The following is a 22,353-nucleotide window of genomic DNA, read 5'->3' as shown; positions in this document are numbered from 1 at the left end:
CTGTCTCTCTCTCAAACAGATGAACAGTCTCTCTAAACAAGTCTCCACGCTCAGTCGGGAGCTGCAGGAAATGACGCGCCTGCTCAAGCCCCTCCTCCAAACCACACCGCAGCCAATCCTGATGACCATAATGCCAAATTTAACCCCGCCTCCCAGCAGCGCCAGCCAGCTGTCTACGAGCACCTGTCTGGTGCTGCCGCCCGCCGCCGCCACACCTTGTTCCCTCCAGAGACCCGACACCCATTCCCTGTTGGACAGCGGAGACACGGAGGGTGTGGATTTGCCAGGATGCCTTCTCCCGACTCCTCATTCACCAAAAAGGCCTCATTCATCTCCTTCGGCGTCACCACAGCTCCCATCCAAACCCCTGGGGGCCAAGGTCAGGGGCCTCACCCACTCTGATCTTCCCTCCCCTGAGGAAGATCTTCCTGAAGGAGTCCTCCGGAGCCTCCACGGCTCCTCCAGCAATGGGATATATTTGCCCTCGCTGCAGGACCAGCCTCCCCTGGTGTCTCACACCCCTTCACCCTCTCTCTCCTTCTCCATGTCCCTCTGCTCCTCGCCCTCCCTCTCCCTCTCCCCCTGCCAAGGCCCCCACCTGTCCCGACCTGGCAGCCGTGCCAGCAGAGGCCTGCTCCCTCCGCCTCCCTCCCAGGACACCCCTCCTCCCCCGTCCTCCCACTGCTCAGCTCCCCCGTCGCTCACGTCCTCCCCCGGAGACCGTCGGCTGAGACCTTCCCCTTCCGTCCCACTCACGTCCCCCGTCGTGTCCCTCCATCCCTCCACCGTCTCCCTGCCAATGTCTCTGGACTGTGTTTGTGCGAGGAGAAGGCAGAGAGATACCCATACTGCACCTTGGTGTAACTCGCAGCCGCGCCACGGGGAGGCCCAACCCGCCACCCGTCCCCAGGAGCTGGAGATGCACGAGTGGGGGCGACAGGTGGAGGAGGGGAGGTCCTCCACGGAGCACATCAGCTTCATCGATGAAGAGGAGCCAGCGTTATGAGCGGGTTAAAACTGTGAGACGACAAGAGTAGCAGAAAAACGGAGATCAGATCAGGGAAAGTGGACGGCTGGATGAAGACAGTCGGCTGGTCCATATCAACACAGGAAGTGATTCATCAGGCAGGAAATGGACAGACATGTTAACAGAAAGAGGCCGAGACACAATGCCAGCTGTCAGCAGATCAGTGTGAAGGAGTACTTCTCTACACCGATCATCCACAGAACTACAACAGCACAAATTGTCTTACAGTATCAACACTTCAGTAGCGTCAGTCGACCCCCGCAGCTACTGGGACTCACAGAACCCAGAGCACAACTTTTTAACCGGTTCCATTGATCTCTGGAGCCCGATTTAACCCTCTTGTTGCTTTTTAAAAACCCCAAGTATGGATGTCTCCTCCTCTTCAAAGGACAGGTACAAAAAAAAAAAAAACACATATCTCAGCGGGAAACATGTCTTCACCCAAGTCAGATAGTCCGAGCTTGCCGGACTGGGAATGTACACTCTTCATTCAGTCACCTCACATGGAGGACCAGTTTGCATCAACGGGATTATTTTTACATTTTAAAATCTTCCTCTGGCCTGGTAGAGGAAAACACTCTTCCTCAGAGTCATACACATGCCCTCCAATTATGTCCCCCCCCCCCCCCCCAAAAAAAAAGCTAAAAAGATGTTTGAATTGGTTTTAACTTTCTTAATTTTCTTTCTCTGTAAAAGAAGTTTGGAGGACACCAGTACATGAGCATGTAGAGGAGCAGAAGTGCTTCTATTTGAGAGTGGACCTAAAACATCTGAGCTAGCTGTTACGTTGTGTGCCAAAGACAAAAAAGTGGGGCGGGGGGGGGGGGACACAAATATCATAAACGTTACCCATATATAACTGTTTATCACCATTGTGACCGTTTACAACCAGATTGTTCAGCAAACTCCCGCATCACTCCTGAGCTTTAGCCATCCAGCCATCCGTGCCTTCTCCACACAAAGACAAGAGTTCCTTAAAGTCCTTCACCTGTTAATCACGGGCAGCATTTGGATCAGAATTTACATTGAAAGCCATCAGCGTCACGTACAGAGAACACTTGCACCTTTACCCTAAAATGTAATTTATTTTTTCAGGCTGTGAATTAATTTATTTGTATTTATTTTTTGAGGAAAGCAATGAGGAACTCTATTGCATGTCTGCGAGTGTCACCTTCCCAATTGTTATGTAGCACACACACAAACACACGAAGCATATCTTGAACACGCATACATTTTACATCGTCTCCAACCCGTTTGCCAACAGCCAAACCCTAAAACTACACTACCCAGGCTGCATCGCTACAGAGGTCTCAGGACTTCTCTGCATTTACTTTTGTTTTGCGTTGGTGTGGTGCTTTGTGCACCACATGATACTTGTAACATAGACAGTCAGATTTCTGGTTTCTATTTTCTGTAACAGGGGCGGGGAGGGACACAAAGAACTCCCATTGATGTCTGGAGTTCTGATCCTGTGTTGTGGGGGGGGGGGGGGGGGGGGGGGGTCTTGATTACACAAAAGGGTTTTAAATGCATGTTGCAGCTTTTTTTGCATGAGGAATGTGCCTGCTTTTGAGCTGTGGAGGGCGGCGTCCTGATGGGAGTTGACAAACCGCCCGCCCTGTAGGAGGCTGTTGGGATTCAGATGTTTTATTAAAGACTGCAGTTACATAAAAAAAACTCTTAGCAGGATTACATACTGTACGACAATAAAGAAGTGTTGTTTTGTAAGACCTCAGAGTCCTGCGTTACTCTCTGGAACCACAAGCCAAACGGGTCAAAAATCTTTTTGTCCTTCAGCAAAATACAAATATTTGTATCCAGATTTTTTAGAAGGAAAGTTGGAAATATCTACAGCACAAAGGTTAGTTCAGTTAAAAGCCTCTGGGTTACCTCTGTGCCTAAAACTGGGGCTGAGTAACTATTCGCTGCAATACAAACTAAATAGGAGGTTCACTGTATTTGTGTGCTTCTACCAGGTTGTTTTTTTTGATCAACTCCTGGATGTCTATAAGATCATAATTATGTTGTTTGATCTCAGACACTCAGCAATTTAACCAAGATAGCTTAATATTGCTGTAACTTCACACACCAAATACATTGAAAAAGGTCTGTCCTGAGGAATCTTAGTTTCTGAATCTGGGAAAGTGGAAAAAAAAAACAAAACTGTAAAATTCCTCAACTACTGTATCTGATCTTTGTCAACAGTGTGGATGAGAGAGGAATAATCCTTGTTGCTGCTTTTGATCCGATTGCAGATGTTAAAGCTCAGAACTAAACCCATAAAGCAACCCCACAGTCCTCTGCTGTTTGTTTCTAAAGGTGAAACTCAAACACACGTCTAACTACGAGTGCCCTCTGAGGAGAAATAAGACGCAACACAGAAATCCTTCTTCAGGTCTGCATATATTTTCAATGGAAACATTCATTCTATCAGTTTCAGTCGGGTTTGAAATGTCGGGGAACAACACTCTAGATAGATCCTGATGGGAGAGGAAATTATACGACGGAGGGAAGAAACGCAGCACTTTATTCTGCTGCTGTGGATGCACTTAGTGCCTCACCCTCCAGGGGCCAGTGTCAAGTAGTTCTTCCTTTACTCCTTACATCTACTCTGTCCTCGCTCGCCTCTCGAAACACATCGGAGGATAGAAACCCAGGAGCTCTTCCTTTATCCCTTTTGACAAACACACAGTGGGGGTGGAGGGGCTGCAGAAACGGCAACAGACGTGAGGATACATGCATCCTCTTATCTCTGGTGTTGTGTGTACACTCATGCCTGTTAATTAGTAACTGGGCAGGTCAGAGTTAGCACTCTGGAACTACATTTCCCATTGGGATTATAAGGATGCTGGACAGAAGTGACAGGCGACGGTGCACGCAGAACCACGACAGGAGAGAGAAAATAAAATTCAGGGGGAATACATTTCTTTTCCTTATTCACCTCTAGAGACCATGTTACATACTCCAATCAGACTGCAGTGGACTCGCCCTACTGCGCCAACAATCCTGGTTCAGAGAGAATGAATGAAAACGAACAGAGGGTCGGGGGAAAATAAAAATCCAAAAATATATATTTGTTTATATTTATATATATTTATATATTTACGAGGTATGTATCCACAAAAAAAAAAAAGAGAAGAAAACAACCAAAATTTTAAAACAGGCAGTCTGCTTTTTCTCCAAATGTGTCCTTGCTTGAGACGCCTGAAGGAAACATTAGTAGTAATATTAATTAAAAATAAAATGAAACTGGGGAGCTTCGCTGTCCAACCGCCCAGCTCTTGTGTCAAACCTCGTAGTCCGCCTATCAGACCAGAATCTCCACTATGGGGAGTCCAGACGCACCACGGTGGTGCTGGTTTCAGGCTGCCGCACGCCAACAAGGACCAAAAAAAAAAAAAAAAGGTCTCAAATCACAAAGTCCCAAAAGGAAAGGAAAAATCACTTCCTTGATGAAAACAAAAAAAAAAAAAAAAAAACACAAGAACCCCCCCCAACCCGGGGTTTCCCCACAACCCCGGGCTCCCAGGTGGGGGTTGGGGGGGGGCTGAACTGTTGGGGGGTTTTTGGGGGGGGGGGGGGGGGGAGGTGAAGGGAGGCCAGCCACAGGTCCAAAAAGAGGTGTCTTTGTGCAACAAAACAAGCCTCGAGGTTAAACCAAACAAGAAACAAAAGAACCAATGGCATGTGTCCTCCCGGCGACTGTTAGTTCGGCTGGAATCCCTCCCCTCTGTAGTCACGCTAGGTACTGCTGCATCGCCGTCTTTGCCCTGACGGAGAGAAACAGAATCAGTCCAACCTGCTGAGCTGGTGTCTGCTGAGAATGCGTGTTCTGTGATTTGTTATTGCGGCCCACCTGTCGCAGAGGTTGGGGTCAGAGGCCTGGGTGAGTTTGTGCAGGATATCCACGAAGCCCATCTCCCTCAGCTTATCCTGCCGCTCCTGAGAACCTGAGAGCACAGAGAGAAATTCATTCATATGAATTAATTAAGTGACGATATCTAAAATTCCTTTTCCAAAACGAAAGCCATAAATGGCTGTCATTTCTTTAAGCATTTTAGTGCACCATCATCTAAGTGTGTTGTAGACAACAGACTTCAGTGTGCGTCTAAAAGAAGTTGAAATTTGTGTAACTTTGACCTGAGCTGTGCTGACCTTTGTGGGCACAATCGCTGTTGACCACTGCTTGAACTGAAAGATGGGACGAAAAACGAATTACTTGCGTTTCTGAATCTCCAGAACTGTACAATAACAAAATCGGCCTCATGCCGAGACCAGACAGGACAGATATTGTTTGGTGAAAAATAAGCATGCAGCAAGCAGGTTAGTTAAACAGCGTTTGAATCTCTGAAACGTGGTGATATACTGCTAGCAACATTAGCATTGTAGCTAAGGTGGCTTCATTTAGTGCAGCGCCACTCGAGAGGCCTGGGGTGGTAAATACTGCACGAAGCAAAGCAGAACTTGCGACACAAAACTCTTGTTTTTCTGCTGTAATGTGAACAACATTTCACCAGAAAAGACGAAACACTTTCCTCACATCCCTCTGAACCCCTTTCTTTGTGGCTCCTTCCACTGGTGTGGTGCGTCTCTTACCGTCGTCCTCGTTCCAGATTAGATTTGAGATGCAGAAGGTGGCAGCGAGCTGCAGTTTCACATTCGAATGTCCCTGCAGGAACAGCAGAAGTCAGAAAAATGTGCAAGGGAGGGGGAAAACAAAAGCACAGGTCACAAGGCCTCAATAAGACATATATATATATATTTATAATGGCGCTTGGCATCGTAGAACGAGCCTCAGTAGATGGCAAGCGAGTCTCCGAGCATGTACGGAGCCGTTTGTACTCTAAATGTTGTTTAACGCATTTCTGTCCGAAACGCCAGAGGGCGTAAAAACAAAATGAACCGTGAGGAATCAAAAGGACAGCGAGTGTATCCCACAGACTGTAGGTGTGAGCGTCACTAACGTAGTCTTCGGTTGGTACGACATACCCCTTCACTCTTGACATGCGAGTGCTCATGGGAGGCATGATCCACTTCCCATGAGCACTCACAACATGTCAAGAGTGAAGGGGAAGCGGTAGGAAACGCATGCTGCAACAACACCAAACCCTTCTGATCTGATCACAAGGGTGAGCCACAGTAGCGGGCTTGTAGTACCATGTAGTATTTGATTTTCTGGAGCATGTCATCATTGGTCATGATGAGTTCCTTGGCTGTGTTGCCGTCGGCGATGTTGGCTAGGATGCACAGCGTCTGACAGATAAATAAAATAAGAGTATTACATCAGTGCTGCTTTCTGAACGTTTTGTTCTTCGTGATTCAGAAACAAACTCTAAATTGTGAACGGATTCTCTCCAAAGTGCTCCCAGCTCCACAAACACCACTTGACGTGCCTAACGGAGGAAAGACTCATACTTGCAGAATGTTCAATGTGGCTTTTTTTTTTTTTTTTTTTTTACATGAATTCTGTATGAAAACCATCTGTAAGCATGAAGCTAGGCTCACCTGCTCTTTCACCTCTATACTGTGCTCCGCCTCCAGGATGAGGGTCACCGCCTGCATGATCTGCTTCCCATGAGAGCTCATGATCTGGTCGATGTGCTGCCAGTCGAAGAGAGCAAGCAGGAAAAAAGAATCAGTATGCATCCTGTATCAATCACTACTTTCTACTTTTAGTGCACACTACAGCTGCCCTCACAAAGCATGTACTGTTGCATGCAGTATGCATTCAATGGAGACAAACATTGACCCTTGAACTTCTCAACCGTCTTGCTCTTATATCTGATGTGCAGAGGATTGTGGGTCAGAATTGCAAAGTAAGCATGCCGGCTTGTGTGCTACTAAATGTGACAGGATGCAGTTTGACATCCTGGTATTTTTGGCACACTATGTATCGGGACATACTGAATCTGTTTCTGGCATAATAACCGATGTGGTAGTACAGGTACTGGAATAAACAATATGTTTGGAACACACCAACATTCCTGAAATTCAACTCTGCTCAATGTCCAGTATCGACACAAGGAATTTAAGTTTCTTATCGTGTGTGTGTGTGTCTCTCACTGGGCGTGTTGACAGCAGATTGCGCAGCAAACCGAGGGTCTTCATTAGCACATTGGTGTCGGGGTCTGATAGCAGGCGGAACAACTGTTCTGTACCCAAACCCCGAACGATCTCCACCTTCACCTTCTGATCGGCCTGGAACGCCATGTTCTTAACACACAAACACAAAGAATGATCTGGCAGTATGCGGCACGGTGGGGAAATGTAAAATGAATCAAATGCATCTGCTTTATTATATTTTAACTCACTGCAACCATATATATATATATATATATATATATATATAAAACACAACTCGGATGTTTTGCAGTGCAGAGATGAAAATAGATCTTTCTTTACATCCAGTCCTAAAAAGCACAGATTCAATAAACTTTTGAGGATTTTGATGGTTGTAAGAAGCCAACAAGTATAAAAAAAATAAAATCCTCTTCTTACCATCAGAGCCCAGATCCCATTGACCCTCAGTGCAGGACTGTCACTCTGGGTCAGACTGCATAGTAATTCAATCACGCCCGACTCCAGGATGGGCTGCAGATCAACAGAAACAATTGGTCTCAGTATTAAAGTAACACAATCTGTCCTCTTTACATGCGAGCGAGTGTGCGGACCTCTTTGCTGGGGGAGAACTCCAGTAGTAGATTGCATAGTGTAGAGGAGGCCATGACCAGGACTTCATCCGGGGCGTTCTGCAACAGCTACACACAACACACAACACACGTCAGTCAGTGTGTGTTTATATAGCACACATGTATAGTTCCCCTACAAAACGTGCACTCATCACTACTCCACTGACCTTCATGAGGGGTTTCCACACTGCATGGTCGTGGAAGCTCGTCCTCAGCTGCTGCACCGACCGCGACAGACTGTGAAGACACCTGGTAGAACAAACATAGCGGAGAGGTTAGTCACAGGTAAATGGCATTTTGCAGAAGTTTCACCCGTTTGGTTTTATACATCTTCCGCTATTGATGTCGTCGTCGTAAACGTCTCATCAAAACCTGAATTATATTGACAGAATTTCAATATCCCTTTCATTAAAATGTTAAACACATTTTGTACCTAAATAAGCATTAAAAAAAGAAAAAGACGCAGGGATAAGAGGGAGTTTAAGAGGCGAGGGCAGATCGTACCTGACGGCCGCCAAACGGACTTTAATGCTGGATTCTGATAGGCCACTGACTATCCGGTCCATCATGTTCTCCGTCTCTGTGATCTGAAGACGGGACAGAGGAGAGGATAGATTAGAATATAAATAAATAGAACCGTGCACATTTATATATGCAAACAAATATATACACCCGAGGCAAAAGGTCACCTTTTTGCGGATGTCCTCGTCGTTGGAGCCGAGTGAGGCGTACAGTTTGAAAGCGGCTTGTCTCAGCTCGTGTGCGTGCTTCAGGTCATGATCCAGCTGCAGAAGAAGGAGCACAAAGTCAACAAGTCAACAAAAGGCACATTTTTTTAAATTTAAAAAAAAAAAAAAAAAAAAAAAAAAAAACGATATCTTTCCGGTTGATAAATGTCAAACAACTTTTAAGTCTCCGCATTCATAATTAGACTCACTGATTCGTTTCTGGGAAACAAAAACCACAAATGACTATGTTCAGACACACTCAGGTTTACTGGGGTCACAGCTGATTAGCATAACTACACTGGCCCAAGTCTGGACGTCAGAGCTAAATAATCTATTACCCTTTAATTGGCCTTATTAAGAAAAATAATTGCGATTATCATTTTTAGCTGGATGGCTCTGGGGATCTAAAGGTTGGTCGGTCCAACACTTTGGTCCAGACTGAAATACATGCGACGCTAATGATACTCCCGTCAACCTAAGCTGAATACTTTGTTAAGTGCTAATCAGCCAATGTCAGCATGCTAACATGCTAAACTAATCTGGTAAACATTATACCTACTGAACATCAGCAGTATTGTCATTGTGAGCATGTTAGCATGCTGACATTAGCACTTAGCTCAGGCCCACTGACTCACCCGCTTGATGTCCGTGATGGCAGACACAGAGCTGGGGTATTTGAAGTAGTCGGCCAGCATGGCCACCAGGTGGTCGGTGGTGCTTGCGATCCTCTGCAGCTCCACGTCGGGCTCCATCAGGTAGGCCAGCGTCTCCGCACCCTCCACCCTCTCCTCGAGCAAATGCTCTTTACTGCACATCCGCACGAGGCATGGCAGGGTCTGGGTGGGAAACAGGAAGTCACATTTAATAAAGAAGTGCTCCTGTTTATTATAATAAATAGAGGTGCAGTTGTAGAATAAAAGCCTGACCTTTAGGACAATGCAGCTGTCGTCTGTCCTGATGGCACCCGCTCGACACATGTACGTTAGACTGGGACAAAAGGAGAGGAGGTCACACTCAAAGTAGAGGGGGAATGTCGTCATATATTCATATCGATTGAAGCAGATTCACGTCACTCACCATTTGGCTGCCGTTAGTTGCATTTCAATGGGTTGATCCCTTTGCATCATTCTGACAAATACCTGAGAGAGCAGCTCACCATCCACCAGCACTGTGGCAACAAACAACATAGATAAGCTGGGGTTGAAAAGTGAAGCTCATACGGGGAGAAGAGGAGAGACTCACCATTCACCAGTGTCATGGAGACCTGAGTGTTCTCATAGGCAAGGACTGAGAAACACTTTAACGCCTGCATCCGGACCTGGAGAGGCACGAGGTCGGAGGGAGACAATGATATACACCGTTAACTGTGTGTGAAAGGTTGTATCGTGCAGTTAGGTATATACTATGCACACACACACACACACACACACACACACACACACACTCGCAGAGAGACGGCCGTATACCTTATAAGAGGGTGAGATAAGTAGAGGGGCAATGTTCTGGATGGCGCCATGGTTGAAAAGAACCGTCTGGTGCTCTGGGGTCTGGAGACAACAAAGGTCCAGTCAGCAGTGAATCTTGGTCTGTCTACGAGCATGACGGACTCCGCTGTGTTTTGTGTGTGAACGAATACCAACAAATACCTTACAACAGTGGGAGAAGATCTGTGTGATGTACTCCTGGGTCTTCTGTGAGCGGCTCAGTAGAGACATTAGATGGGGAATCACAGTGGGGTCCTAAAAACACACACATCACCAAATAAGATGGAAAAAGTTAGAACGAGCCTTACACTGAGAGGAACACTGAGCTGATCATATCAGTGTGCAAGACAACCTACAGTATAGAGCAGCTGCACAGGAGTGACTGGACTGATGAAGACCGTTCTGAGACATCGAAGACAAGCTTCGATGAAGATCAGGTCCGGACACAGAAGACCTGTGAGCACAAAACACAGGAGTTGAATAGGTCCCTGTCTCACTAAAGATGTTGTCCTCTGCAGTCAGTATTTGCATGCATGAGTATGTGTGTGTTTGTGTGTCCCAACCTTGAAGAAGGGCAGGGATGATGTGACAGTCCACCAGGGACTTGATGTTGTTCTCGGTACCCATGGCTAGGCTGCCCAGCACCACGGCACACTCGGTCCGTAGCTCCGGACTGGACGAGCTCTGCCCGAGCAGGTAAAGTAACCTGCAGCCAAATGGACAAACACACACCAATATGCAAATAGTTGAACTTTTACACTCTGCAGTGTTCGGTTCCGATGCATTTTGATGTACAAAAGCATGTACCACCAATGTAATCTCTATGTCTCGAGAGTACTTGAATGTGGTGCAAGTAGGAAGAAAGATAAAGTAGGAAAGACAGGAAGTGGAAAGGTGTGCAGAAACGTACCTCGGCACAGCTCCCAGGACAATCAGATTGGCCTTCTGCTTGTTGTTTCCTATGACGGCGTTCTTCATGTCACTGTGAAGTCGGACATAAACACACAGATGAGGATCTCTCTTGGCGATCTATTTGAGGCAACTGAGACAAATTTGCTCTCAACAACGAAAGTTTAAGAGTTGATAACGCTTTAGATTACGGCCCGCAACATGCAGCATATTTCTTCCCAATTTAGAGAGTCATTTTGTTGTACATGTATTGTATCCATGTGTACATTTAGCTACAAGGGAACAAGATGTGTAGTCAGGGAATAAGGTGAACCTAAAAATAATTCATACTGTAGTTTTGAGAGATTGTGAGGCAGTCTGCGGATGAGCAGAAGTCATGAAAGAAGTATAAAGACAGCAGGCAGATAGAGGTCAGCCAGGCAGACATTTCCAAATTGGAACAGTGAAGGTTTCCAGCAGATGTGCCACATATTGTTGCAGGACAAAGAATGTGCCAGGTCATTTGCATGCACTCTTTTTTTTCTTGTTTTCCGTGCAGCAGTTTCCTCTGCTCTGCTGGTGCCACCAGATGATATCATATAGCAGGTGAGTGAGGCTAATGGAAAAGTACAGCTGCAGCAGGCAGTCAAGTCAGTCAGGTGCTCGGCTAGCGGAGCGCTACCAGCCGTAACCAGAGCTAGTCCCTTCAGAAGTTTAAAATAACGATCGAGAGAGAGTGAGAGAGAGATGTGAAGTCACACTGATGACTGAGATGCATTTTCAAATAGATTGTCAGAGGAAAGCCTGTGCATGTAAACATGGAGGTCATGCTCACTCAATCAATGCATTTCAGCACAGGAAAGAAATATCAGCTAAAGCCAAAGGCTGTGCTGAAATACACTGGCTTAATAATAACAGTAGAATAATATCAGTAGAACAACAACACACACACACACACACACACACATATATATAAATTCATACATGCTGCTGGACTTACATGACTCCCTGCAGCACTTTCTGTGGGTCGGGGTCAAACAGTCGGTCAACATAATGGCGACTAGTGGCAGTGACTTCCTGCATGAGCACAAATATAACAGCAACATTAGTGACACAATTTACAAACACATTTTCAAGCTAGGGCTACCTTACTAGAAAGGTAATCCGATTGAATCTTGCTGTGTCTCTCTCACACACACAAACAGTACAGATTTTTAACATACTTAACGGCCTTTCATACATTTTAAGATCAATTTAACAACAAAGTTGAAAGGCTGAGAGAGAGAGCCTGTCACACTATACGTCTGCGTAATCTTTTTTTTTTTTTAAAAGCAACAATAATCAAACAAGTTTAAGTCTAAAATAAAAGCATTGATCGACCCACAGTCATACACACCGACACATACAGCAGCATGGCCCTTTAAAAGTTATTATATAGGGCAGCCAGTGGCTCCACGTGACACCAGTACAACTGTGTATATATCATTGACAGCTTTAACCAGAACGTTCCACATGAAACCAGGAGAGCAAACCTCACCCAGCCAGCAACACGCTGCTGCTGACAAGGTGTTCAGCACAATATGTACCTCATAAAACTCACAATCATTGGCCTACCGACTATTCTCTAATTCACTAAATATTTTGACTCTTTTACTTAGTAAAACAGGTGCCTTTCTGCATGAATGCACATCAAAATGGAGTAAAAGAGCTTGTTTATAAATAAAAAAGCCAGGGGGATCCCCGAACCCAATATTTGAGTGACTGCATGATAGAAGAGGTTCCAGCTGTTTAATGTGGTATAAACTTTAAAAAATGTAACACCTAAAATGCAGTTGCAGCTATTAAATGCAGTAAAATATCAGATATATCTGTTACAGAGGCCTAATGTCAATCCAATAAGTTCATTCAATAAGTAAATTTGAAAATAAACACGTTCAAAGAGCTATGGGCATTCCGATATTTATTCATTATATATGTTAATATTATTAGACTACTGTTTGGATATTACCTGGCCCCTGACATTTTGCAAAAGTAACCCTGTAGAGTTGCTGCATGTAACGTTACCTTCCCTGGGGGCGTTTCACTATTATCAGTATGCTCGTTTAAGCAACTTATTTTATGTTAACTTCAGCTATGTTACACCTACAGGTCATTGTCACCTGCAAGTATAATTGATGATATAATAATATTAGTTAATTGCTGGACTTTCGGCTACTGACAAAGCTTATTTTACCCAGTAGAAAACTCATTTAAGAAGTAGGCAGTCAGTGAGTTTCGTTAGCTTAGCTAGCTTAACCGTATGCTAGTGATTAGCTTAACGTTAAGTTTGCTATTATAATTAGCAAGCTGCAGTGGGTACGGGCGAATAATATCGGACGGTTGGAATAAAGACAGTCTAAGTCCTGCAACGTATGCTCCAATGTGGATTATAATTATTTGAAATGTCTTTGGTGACAGCGTTGACAGCACTCTCACTCTTAGCAGTTAGCTTAGCTGCTAACTCATTCCGAGCGACACTTGACAGGTATTACTGCGTTCGTTCGATTTGGTTTCCTTCACACACCGACGGGGCGGCCGGACACATTAGTCGCGTGCATCCCCATCCCGCGTTCAGACCGTCCCCGCCCGCGCGGGCGAGGTCAGGATCAGAAACTGTTACATCTACGTAGGCAGGACCGCTACAGTGCTACATGTTTGCAAAGCCCTGAACTTAGCTTTGCAGGCTAACAGAAGCCATAGACCCCTTCTAGTTTAGCTCTTAGCTTATTCACAAGGCTGATCAAATGATAAATTGTGAATTTAAAACAACGCTATTTTAAATGATGGGAGTGACACTCACAGACAGCACACTGATGCGGAGAGGGGCCTCCAACAAGCACGCCATCTCTCTTCCCCCGATCGAGCGCCCCAATCGGCGCAGCACTATGCAGCCACTCTCCCCCCCCCCCCCCCCCCCCCCCCCAGAGTAGCTGTGAGAGGCTTTAAAAAATTAAAAATAAAGTAACTACAGACAAATTAAAAAACAGATAACTATATTTTCCTCTTGTGGGCTCAAGTTGCAAAACACTAAAGCAGCCGATATGCAACAAAAAAAACCCACAACAACACCGCTAACTTGGCGAGCTATCTGTCAGACAGTGGATTTGTAAATGCAAAGTAAATTTTGTTTATGACTGTGACGTAGTTGATATCTCATTGAGTTAGATTCGTTAAAATAACTTCACCCATGCGAATTATGTAATGGATACAAAAAAATAAACAATAAATACAGACTGTATAATATATACAAATTTTAATTGTATGCAAAATAAACATTAAGTTTCGAAAAGGTATTCCACTTTTTTGTGTCGAATCTGCTGCCAAATATCGAAAGTAGTTTTTCGCAAATTGGTGACGTATTGCGCTGGGATTAGACCGTAGGATTTAGGTTTTTTATTTTCTTTATTATTATTAATATTATTATTATTATTATTATTATTATTTGTATCCTTTAGAACAGTGATGCAACTTTTAGTCTGAAACTCTCCGGTACAGTAGGTGGCAGTATGCACCTATTCAAGTTGGTTGCGATCCGCCAATCAAATTATAGAAGAAGAAGAACAACAACAACAACAACAACAACAAGACGTATTGCGCATGCGCGTAAGTGGGAGCTGAAAGGTGGGAAAATTTATTTCTGTCGCGTCGCTGCATACCCGTAACATAAACATGATTTTCAGAAACAGTTTACAACTTAACGGAGTGTAGAAATATACTCTTCAGTTATTCATTCATCGCCGTAAGTACTCAGTTTGTTTCTCAGTGTTTTGTTCTGTTTCTATGCTTGCAGAAGAAGTATGGTTCGTTTCAACACGATGTAACGTGGTGCGTTAGATTAAGTGCGTAGCCTAGCTAGCATGTTATGAGGCTAACTAATAGTGTGTTACTGGACGTTATTACGCAATATGTGAAGGCACATTAATGCAAAAGGCCTTGTGGACACGCATGTTAGGCTGAATGCCAAGTAGCTGCAGTCCCATTAGTCAGATAAAAAGATTAAAATGTGCAAGTTTGCAAAACAACTGTAAGTGTCCTAATGTCCGGTGCATCGCTGAATATTTCACAGGCTGTTTTATCTATACTCTTATTTAAAGGAGTGTCTGTACAGGGCAGTCCACTTTTAACATCTGATTATTAGTATTCACAGCAATAAAAACAACCGTTATGTAAACTCTCAGTATGTTGACTGACAATACTGTCATTAAGGGGTAAAACATAATAGGAGGCACCTTTCTAGCAGTCTTTCGAGTAATTAACGTTATTTTCCTATGTTTTTATGTGTATTTAACTTGTGCAAACTTCACATTTCATTGTCAAACCTGCTCACTTAAAATCATGACGATCGCTGTCCTATCATACTTTTCAATGAAAGAAATAGCATCAATATTTTGAGCTTTGTTATGTTTCTGTTCCCACAGATCACCGAACGATTGTTTCGAGGGGCAGGGAAGGAGCAGGCCTCAACATCCCTGTGTGTGTGTGGAGGCTGACAGCCCCTCAGTGTGATTATTATTTTTTTTCCTCTGCAAATCAGCGGCTTACCTGTTTGTGCAGCATGAAGATTGCGGTAGAAGGCTGCTGCCACGGGGAGCTGGACAAGATCTACGAGACGATCGGCTACCTGGAGAAGAAGGAAGGGGTGAAAGTGGAGCTGCTGCTTTGCTGCGGAGACTTCCAAGCGGCGCGAAATGAAGGAGACATGATGTGTATGGCTATACCACCCAAGTACAGATCGATGCAGACCTTCTACAAGTCAGTTCTTTCTTGTTGTTTTTTTGTCTTTTTAAAAAAGAAGTGCAAGATATGAGTGAGAGTGTTTCATACTTCAATATTTCTTTGATGCAGATACTATTCTGGAGAGAAGAAGGCTCCCGTCCTGACCATCTTCATTGGAGGGAACCATGAGGCTTCCAACCACATGCAGGAGCTGCCTTATGGCGGCTGGGTGGCCCCCAACATTTATTATCTAGGTGGGGACCAGCAGACGGTGAATGTGATTATTCCGTCGACCTGTCTGTCTGTTAATTCTTAGGCATGACTTGAACTTGTTTTCTCAGGTTACGCTGGTGTTGTTCGCTTCAAAGGGATCAGAATTGGTGGCGCATCTGGAATCTTCAAATCACATGACTACAGAAGGGGTGAGGTTCTTTTTTGATTGTCTTAAGTTATACACACACTGCAGTATATTTATAAATGTGTGCTCTTTAAGGTCACCATGAATTCCCTCCATACAATCCCAACACACTCCGAAGTGTGTACCACATCCGAAATATTGAGGTATTCAAACTGAAACAGGTAAATGGAGATTCAACTTGTTCTCTTGCATGTATTTCAAAAGATTCTACATTTATTTATCTCAAACAAAGTATATTCACAAATGTTTATTCCCACTCAGATCCAGATGCCCGTAGACATTTTCATGAGCCACGACTGGCCCCGTGGAATCTACCACTATGGAAGTACGGCGGAATTGTTGAGGAAGAAGAAGTTCCTGCGTCAGGAGGTGGAGTCCAACTCTCTGGGAAGTCCTGCTGCAGAGGAGCTCCTAGCTCACCTCCAGCCCAGCTACTGGTTCTCTGCACATCTGCATGTGAAATTTGCTGCTCTTATGCAGCATCCGGTGAGTGTGACAGCCTTTTAGCAACTAGCTGTATTGCTGCTGTTGTCAGTATTAGCCGCTGATACATTTTACACAGTGAGTATAATAATTCTAGGTACCAATGTGTATACACTTGTCTTTAGCCTAAAGCTAATGCTGCCCCACGTGTGACCAAGTTCCTGTCTCTGGATAAATGTCTGCCCTACAGGGAGTTCTTACAGGTGAGAGAAAGTTGTGTCGTTAAATACACAACGGTCACATCTATGTTAAGGTGTAGAGGCGATGGTTCTGAGAGATGATGTGCACGCTTGTGTTGCAGATCGTGGATGTTGCAGAGAGACCGGGTTCATCCGAGGGTCTCGAGTATGATCCAGAGTGGCTTGCTATTCTGAAGTCGACAAACAGTCTACAAAACACCGCCCCTCACCCCTGGAACCCCCCAGAGAATAACGGCCTGCACGAACGGTACATGCATATTTAGACATAAGTGGTCAAGGAGGTGTTTGTGAGGTTGTGTGTGTGAATTCACGCTTGTCTCTTTTTCATATTCAGTTTAATATCTTATAAGACAGGCTTGATACGGATAGTGTTGTGGATTGCCACCCTAATGTAAAATATATTTTAGTCAGTTCTCTCTAACGCTTACAGTTCACGTAAACACAATGACACATGCTGTCGTCTTTACCCATCAGGTGGGACTTCACACCTTCAGAGGCAGCGATGATGCAGGTGGTGAAGGATCTCGGCGGTGATCTCGCCGTTCCAGACAACTTCAGCCGGACCGTGCAACCCTACGACCCCAACAAGCCCCAACCGCACGCCACCCCCAGCTGTAACACCAACCCTCAGACCACCGAGCTCTGTGCCACGCTGGGTCTCACCGACCTCTACGCTCACGTGGGGCAGGGAGGTGGCGACTTGAGCAGAATTCAGGGCAGCACAGGAGGGGGGGATGATGGTGGTGAAAGTGCGGACGAACCCAGCGAGTACCCGACTGACACCTCGGGATTGTTGAGTTCGTACAATCCCGATGAGATCACCATAGAGGATGAGTGGGAGGAAGAGGAAGGAAAGGAGGAGGGCGGGTGTAACCCACCATCAGCCGTAAAGGGAGCAAATCTCTCTGACGTACCTGTAGGTGAAGTCCACCCCCCCGGCCGAATGGTTCTGCCCGCGCCCAAATCTGATACCTCACCCACTGACCTGTCCCCCCTGATGAACCTGCCGCCTCCCTCCCACTCTACCCCAGCAGTAGCTCCCGCTTCCTCTGGAGCAGAAACGGAAGAACACTGTGAGGAAGACGATGACGAGGCCTCTCGTACCTTAAAGCGTACGAGCGACGAAGCCGAGGCTCCCGGCAGTAAAGGCACAACTCCCAGAATCAAACGCAGGAACCAGGTGATCTATACAACAGTGGAGGACGACGACGAGTGAGGACTCATTTCATACCGAGTACAATTCTTGATTTTATTGATTTGTAAAACTTCGTATTAAGTTATGTATCTACTTTCTGCCTTTTTATACAGCTAACGTGACAAAGCAGAAGTTTGTCTTTATTAAAACGTCCGAGAAGCAGACGGACAGGTTGTGTTGAAATGTTTTTGTACGGATAGTTTCAAGAGTAAAGAGGCCGAGAAATTAAAATATCCTTTGTTTTTAAATGAACTAATGACATCATAAATCATTGTGCAGCCACTTCTCAAACTCTGAGGGAACCTTGTGTCAGTTGTCTGTTTAATGTCTTTTGTTTCAACCAGCATTCTGCACTCAGAGGCCCGTTCACAGCTTTATTGAACACTATACAAACTCACGGTGCTGATGGAGAAGTCTCGAACGCACAGGACACTGAAGCTACTTGTGATCACTGGAGAATGAATCAGTGAATGATGTTTAATGGATATAATGAGCCTTTTGTGTCTTATTTGAATATTAATTGAAAACATCCAATCAAATTTTGCAACCGTTAACTGGTTCACCATATTTTTAAACATTGCTTTGCTTGTGAATCTGAAAATAAAGCCGAACAAAAGATTTTCCTGGACACCAACATGAGTTTAAATCCAACAGATTTATAACATTAAGAGTCCTTTTTTTAAACGATCTATTCCAGTGTGCTCTGCTAAAATCAACACACACACTTTTCATTAAAATGAAGACAATATTCAACATACAGTGTATTCAACAAGATGTCTTTACATCCACACAGAGAGCCGATACAGTATAGCCTAATGACACGGTATTGGTTTAGAGTGCAAGCCAATATCAGGGGAACGGTATTCCTGCACACCTACGAAGCACACAAACATGATTCACAGAAGAAGAAACCCGGGAATAGGCACTTTGTTTTTTTTCGTGTGCGTTTTCATCAATTCACTCCATTTTCTTCAGCCGAGCCTTGGACAGCAACCGAAGCACACCGCTCTGTTTGGAGAGCATCATAGTAAGTTAAATGAAGAAGTAAAACCATCTCAGATCGCTAGGATTAGACGTTCACCAACAGCTTAGCGTGAGGACAGAAGAGACACGTTGAACACGAGACGGGCAGATGTTCTCCTACAGGGCGTCGTACAGGTTTATAGAAAAGATCTCATTTTCATTTCTTCACCAATATACAACTTAACTGAAGCCGATCGTTTCTCTAATCTGGCGAGAGCCATAGATGGACGACCAAATTTCCTGCTCCGACAGTTAGCACCATCACTCACTGTAATCACCCAAAAGTGAGATGAAGCTTTTTATTGAATACAAGGATTTAGTAAGTCTTGTTTCTGATGCAGTAGTACTTTGTGTTTGAGGGATATGTCCTCTGCTACAGATATGGAATTAGTCAACAGTTTACTGCTCATACATAATATTAAAGTCATGTGACCACACACACTTCAGATCAAGTCCATATCGGTGCTTCACGTGAGCACTGAAGCGTTTAAAACCCCTAAATATTTTAGGAACACGGCACTTCAGCAACCTTTTTAGTAAGACAAGCAAGTCTGTCCGACCGAACGGATCGATGAGAAACACAACGCAAAGTCAGCAATTTTGTAGTTTGGAGAAGTGTGAGTGGAAGGAGTGCCTCTGAGACACGAGCGGTTTAGAGAAGTCAAAACAACGGACAATAAATACGTACAAATGGATCTTATGCTCAGCAGACTGTGCCATGGATCGTATGGAAGGTATTACACACCATGGGATCATTCCAGGGGTACATCATGTGGCATTATTCACAGCGGGATGTGATTGATTCAGGTCTAAGGAGGAGGCAAAGCAAGCGGGTGCAAGCTCCGACAAAAGTAGAAGAAGAAAACAGTCACAACCTCAAAATGTGGCTTTTTTGTTTTCCTCCTTTCGTTTCTTGAACGCTTTTTTTTTTTTACGCAATCAGGACTGTGACTGAACACGAAAGAAACTTCACAAATTAGTGCTAAATACTACAACAGGCCACTGTCTTCTATATTTTCCTCCTCTCGACCTCCGTCTGCCTCCCCTCGTTCTCTTCCCAACAGCGGCCGTCGGTCGAGGGACACAGATGTGGAACATTCTGCGTCTTGCTCCTCCCAACTCGGTCTGCTCTTCCTTTCCTCTTATTCTCTCCTTCGAATTTCTGTGTCTGAATTTCTGTCTGCTTTGACAGGAGGATGAATGGAGGGTAAGGGTTGTGAGTGGATACAGTGTTTCCCAGCATCAGGCCCCCCCCCTGTAGGTTGGCTGAAGGAAGCGGGCTGGTTGAAGGGCCGTGGTGGAGGTGGAGGTGTGGATGGTGGAGTACTGGTGGGAGTCGTGGAGGTCTAGTTCCCACCGCAGCAGGCTCGAGTAGAGTGGGCGTCTGGGTCCTGGAGGTTGACCCCCCGGTGCCGCGCTGCATGTGTAGGGTTCTGGGTGTCTGTTTTTGGCATCTTTTTTGCTACAAAGACAAAGAAATATATTTTTACATATTTAAAAAAAAAAAACAGACTTTCTAACTAGAGAAAACTCAGAGAGCGAATATATCCACATAGAATATAAAAACAAAGGATTAATTATGGAAAAAAATACAAATATATTGTTGATATTTTCTTTTTTATTCCTGTAGTATTTTTTGAAAATGTGTATTCCTCATATCTCCTAATATTTGGTAATTTCCTTTCAAAGATTCTTGGATCCAGATCAGCATCAACATGTAATCTCTTGTTCATTGGCTCGTGGCTTAATTTCCCACCAAATTCAACTTTTTGACGTGCTGCCAACCAACAGACAAACAGCCTGATATATAACATATAATCTCTTAAGAGGAGGCGATGACTCCTACGACTTACGAAATAAAAGGTTGTTTTTTTTTAGTGGTTTAAATGAAAGAAGACTCACCAATAGCCAGAAAGAGCTCATTGACGTTCATGGCTGTCTTAGCAGAGGTCTCCATGAAGAGCAAGCCGGTGTCGTCAGCATACGTCTGGGCTTCCTTTTCCATACAACACACAAAACAAACACAAATAAAACATCAGCGGTAATTTAAAAAATTACAAAAACAGCCTAAAGCTGAAAAGAGCAAATGTGTTTTTATCTACAGGTGGCAGGAGCTCAGTAGAGCCCGACCTGTGACACATCTCTCACGTGCAGCTTCTGCAACAAATAAGGTTCATGTTTTGGTAGCTGCTGATTCATAACTGCTTCAGCAGCAGCATATGAATGCAGCCAAACAGGCATGATAACGGATCCTTGTGCCCGATTATCTAATCATTCTGTAATTGAGTACACAAGCGTGAGGAAGTGCACCTTTAAGAAAACGCTTTGGCGATGTCCTCCAACATCACAAACTATGCCAGCCTTACACATGACTATGACGACTTAAAGCACCCATCGTGCCAATAATATGAATTAATAACACACATCACCTGTCGTCAGCAGTTATTCGTTAGGTTACAGCCAATCAGGGGTTAGACAGGTGCGTCTTACCTCAAAATCCACAAGTCTCCTCTCTGCCAGGTCGGCCTTGTTCCCGGCCAGAGCAATAACAATGTTAGGACTGGCCTGCCTCTGCAGCTCCTTCACCCAGGCCTTGGCTCGCTCAAAAGTCTCCTGCACAAACACACACACAGCACCGAGGTCAGATCAACCAGTAACACGCATGTAAATACCAGACAGAGGGCATAGAGGCTGTGCATGGGTCACACATCAACAGAAGCATATTTGTCAGGTAGAGGACAGACTGCTCTTTTCCTAAAGTTCATGCATGCATAGAGCTGGGTAGTATGCTATCAGATTGTCTGTTTTGATCTAATATTGTGATGTAGGTTATTGCCGTAAAGGCTGCGTTACAGTTTAGTAAAATCATTTCTTTGTGTACTTGTTTTCCCTGCTTTAAATACACTATAAATTGTCTGACAAACACTTTTGCAGGCTACAACAGTTGTCAATATAGCCCAGATCTACACAAACAACCAATGGTTTGACTCTGTTCATACTGTACCGGCTTGGTGATGTCAAAGACAACGATGGCAGCCTGAGCTCCGCGGTAGTACATGGGAGCCAGGCTGTGGTATCGCTCTTGACCTGCGGTGTCCCAGATCTCAAACTTCACTGTGGTGTCGTCTAGACACACCGACTGAGCCAGGAACGCAGCTGGATGTGGGGGGGGGGGAAACAAATGACAGGTTACTATGTGTTAACATCACCTGATGAGCATTTAAACCAACACAACGTACAACCTTAGTCCACATTCACCTCCTATGGTCGTCTCCTGGAACTCATCGAACTGTCCCTTGACGAAGCGCAGCACCAGGCTGGACTTGCCCACGGCCATGTCGCCCAGCAGCACCAGCTTGAACTGGCAGATCTTGGTCTGCGGTAGTGAGCCATTGGAGCGGCCTCCACTCCCTCTGGAGCTCATACTGGAGACGGCGGGGGGGCAGGGGGGGGGGGGGGGGGG

The 22,353-nt window shown here is 44.9% G+C and overlaps 4 protein-coding genes across 6 annotated transcripts in view; 2 read left to right on the top strand and 2 right to left on the bottom strand.

Annotated features, from left to right (window-relative positions):
* kcnh3 (potassium voltage-gated channel, subfamily H (eag-related), member 3) overlaps nt 1–1,658 on the top strand; it is a 107,906-nt gene extending 106,248 nt beyond the window's left edge. The window contains exon 15 of the mRNA XM_031873419.1: nt 20–1,658. Within this exon, the coding sequence (XP_031729279.1) occupies nt 20–1,006 (987 nt within the window). The 3' untranslated portion in view covers nt 1,007–1,658. The remainder of the gene's footprint in view (nt 1–19) is intronic.
* Nucleotides 1,659–4,590: 2,932 nt separating this feature from the next.
* Nucleotides 4,591–13,770, bottom strand: armc8 (armadillo repeat containing 8). Of its 2 annotated transcripts, XM_031873442.1 has the most exons (23): nt 13,656–13,770; nt 11,817–11,893; nt 10,839–10,910; nt 10,492–10,634; nt 10,285–10,382; nt 10,091–10,183; nt 9,911–9,991; nt 9,687–9,762; nt 9,522–9,612; nt 9,371–9,431; nt 9,080–9,280; nt 8,406–8,501; nt 8,221–8,303; nt 7,884–7,965; nt 7,699–7,785; nt 7,526–7,618; nt 7,091–7,240; nt 6,533–6,628; nt 6,185–6,280; nt 5,624–5,696; nt 5,183–5,218; nt 4,884–4,977; nt 4,591–4,797 (listed from the first exon to the last, which is right to left on the bottom strand). In XM_031873442.1, the coding sequence occupies exons 1-23, from the start codon at nt 13,698–13,700 to the stop codon at nt 4,764–4,766; spliced, it is 2,058 nt and encodes a 685-aa protein (XP_031729302.1). In that variant the 5' UTR covers nt 13,701–13,770; the 3' UTR covers nt 4,591–4,763. The 2 variants fall into 2 exon arrangements, with proteins under 2 accessions (XP_031729302.1, XP_031729303.1); XM_031873443.1 differs by lacking the exon at nt 5,183–5,218.
* Nucleotides 13,771–14,424: 654 nt separating this feature from the next.
* On the top strand, nt 14,425–18,119 carry dbr1 (debranching RNA lariats 1). Of its 2 annotated transcripts, none has more exons than XM_031873423.1 (9): nt 14,425–14,476; nt 15,274–15,607; nt 15,701–15,825; nt 15,913–15,993; nt 16,065–16,150; nt 16,251–16,475; nt 16,598–16,675; nt 16,774–16,919; nt 17,147–18,119. In XM_031873423.1, the coding sequence occupies exons 2-9, from the start codon at nt 15,411–15,413 to the stop codon at nt 17,886–17,888; spliced, it is 1,680 nt and encodes a 559-aa protein (XP_031729283.1). In that variant the 5' UTR covers nt 14,425–14,476; nt 15,274–15,410; the 3' UTR covers nt 17,889–18,119. The 2 variants fall into 2 exon arrangements, with proteins under 2 accessions (XP_031729283.1, XP_031729282.1); XM_031873422.1 differs by having other exon boundaries at nt 14,463–14,594.
* A 1,056-nt stretch (nt 18,120–19,175) lies between these two features.
* On the bottom strand, nt 19,176–22,325 carry rab5b (RAB5B, member RAS oncogene family). The gene is made up of 5 exons (XM_031873420.1): nt 22,149–22,325; nt 21,895–22,046; nt 21,381–21,503; nt 20,793–20,886; nt 19,176–20,352 (listed from the first exon to the last, which is right to left on the bottom strand). The coding sequence occupies exons 1-5, from the start codon at nt 22,312–22,314 to the stop codon at nt 20,237–20,239; spliced, it is 651 nt and encodes a 216-aa protein (XP_031729280.1). The 5' UTR covers nt 22,315–22,325; the 3' UTR covers nt 19,176–20,236.
* Between the last annotated feature and the right edge of the window lie 28 nt (nt 22,326–22,353).

Source organism: Anarrhichthys ocellatus, unplaced genomic scaffold (assembly GCF_004355925.1).
Source record: "Anarrhichthys ocellatus isolate YVR2014 unplaced genomic scaffold, GSC_Weel_1.0 scaffold71, whole genome shotgun sequence".
Lineage (NCBI taxonomy): Eukaryota > Metazoa > Chordata > Actinopteri > Perciformes > Anarhichadidae > Anarrhichthys > Anarrhichthys ocellatus.
This window is presented reverse-complemented; position numbering and strand designations above follow the sequence as displayed.

Bases quoted from the DNA above. Each gene is read 5' to 3' on its own strand.
- armc8 (XM_031873442.1), bottom strand. From the start codon at position 13,700: ATGGCGTGCTTGTTGGAGGCCCCTCTCCGCATCAGTGTGCTGTCT. The intron at 10,911-11,816 runs GTAAGTCCAGCA...CCGACTTCACAG, and splicing joins AAAGTGCTGCAGGGAGTCAT to TGACATGAAGAACGCCGTCA. The intron at 9,992-10,090 runs GTATTTGTTGGT...TGTTGTCTCCAG, and splicing joins TCTTCTCCCACTGTTGTAAG to ACCCCAGAGCACCAGACGGT.
- dbr1 (XM_031873423.1), top strand. From the start codon at position 15,411: ATGAAGATTGCGGTAGAAGGCTGCTGCCACGGGGAGCTGGACAAGATC. The intron at 15,826-15,912 runs GTGGGGACCAGC...TTGTTTTCTCAG, and splicing joins CCCCAACATTTATTATCTAG to GTTACGCTGGTGTTGTTCGC. The intron at 16,151-16,250 runs GTAAATGGAGAT...ATTCCCACTCAG, and splicing joins AGGTATTCAAACTGAAACAG to ATCCAGATGCCCGTAGACAT.
- rab5b (XM_031873420.1), bottom strand. From the start codon at position 22,314: ATGAGCTCCAGAGGGAGTGGAGGCCGCTCCAATGGCTCACTACCGCAG. The intron at 20,887-21,380 runs GTAAGACGCACC...TGTATGGAAAAG, and splicing joins GGAGACTTGTGGATTTTGAG to GAAGCCCAGACGTATGCTGA. The intron at 20,353-20,792 runs GTGAGTCTTCTT...TTGTCTTTGTAG, and splicing joins TGAGCTCTTTCTGGCTATTG to CAAAAAAGATGCCAAAAACA.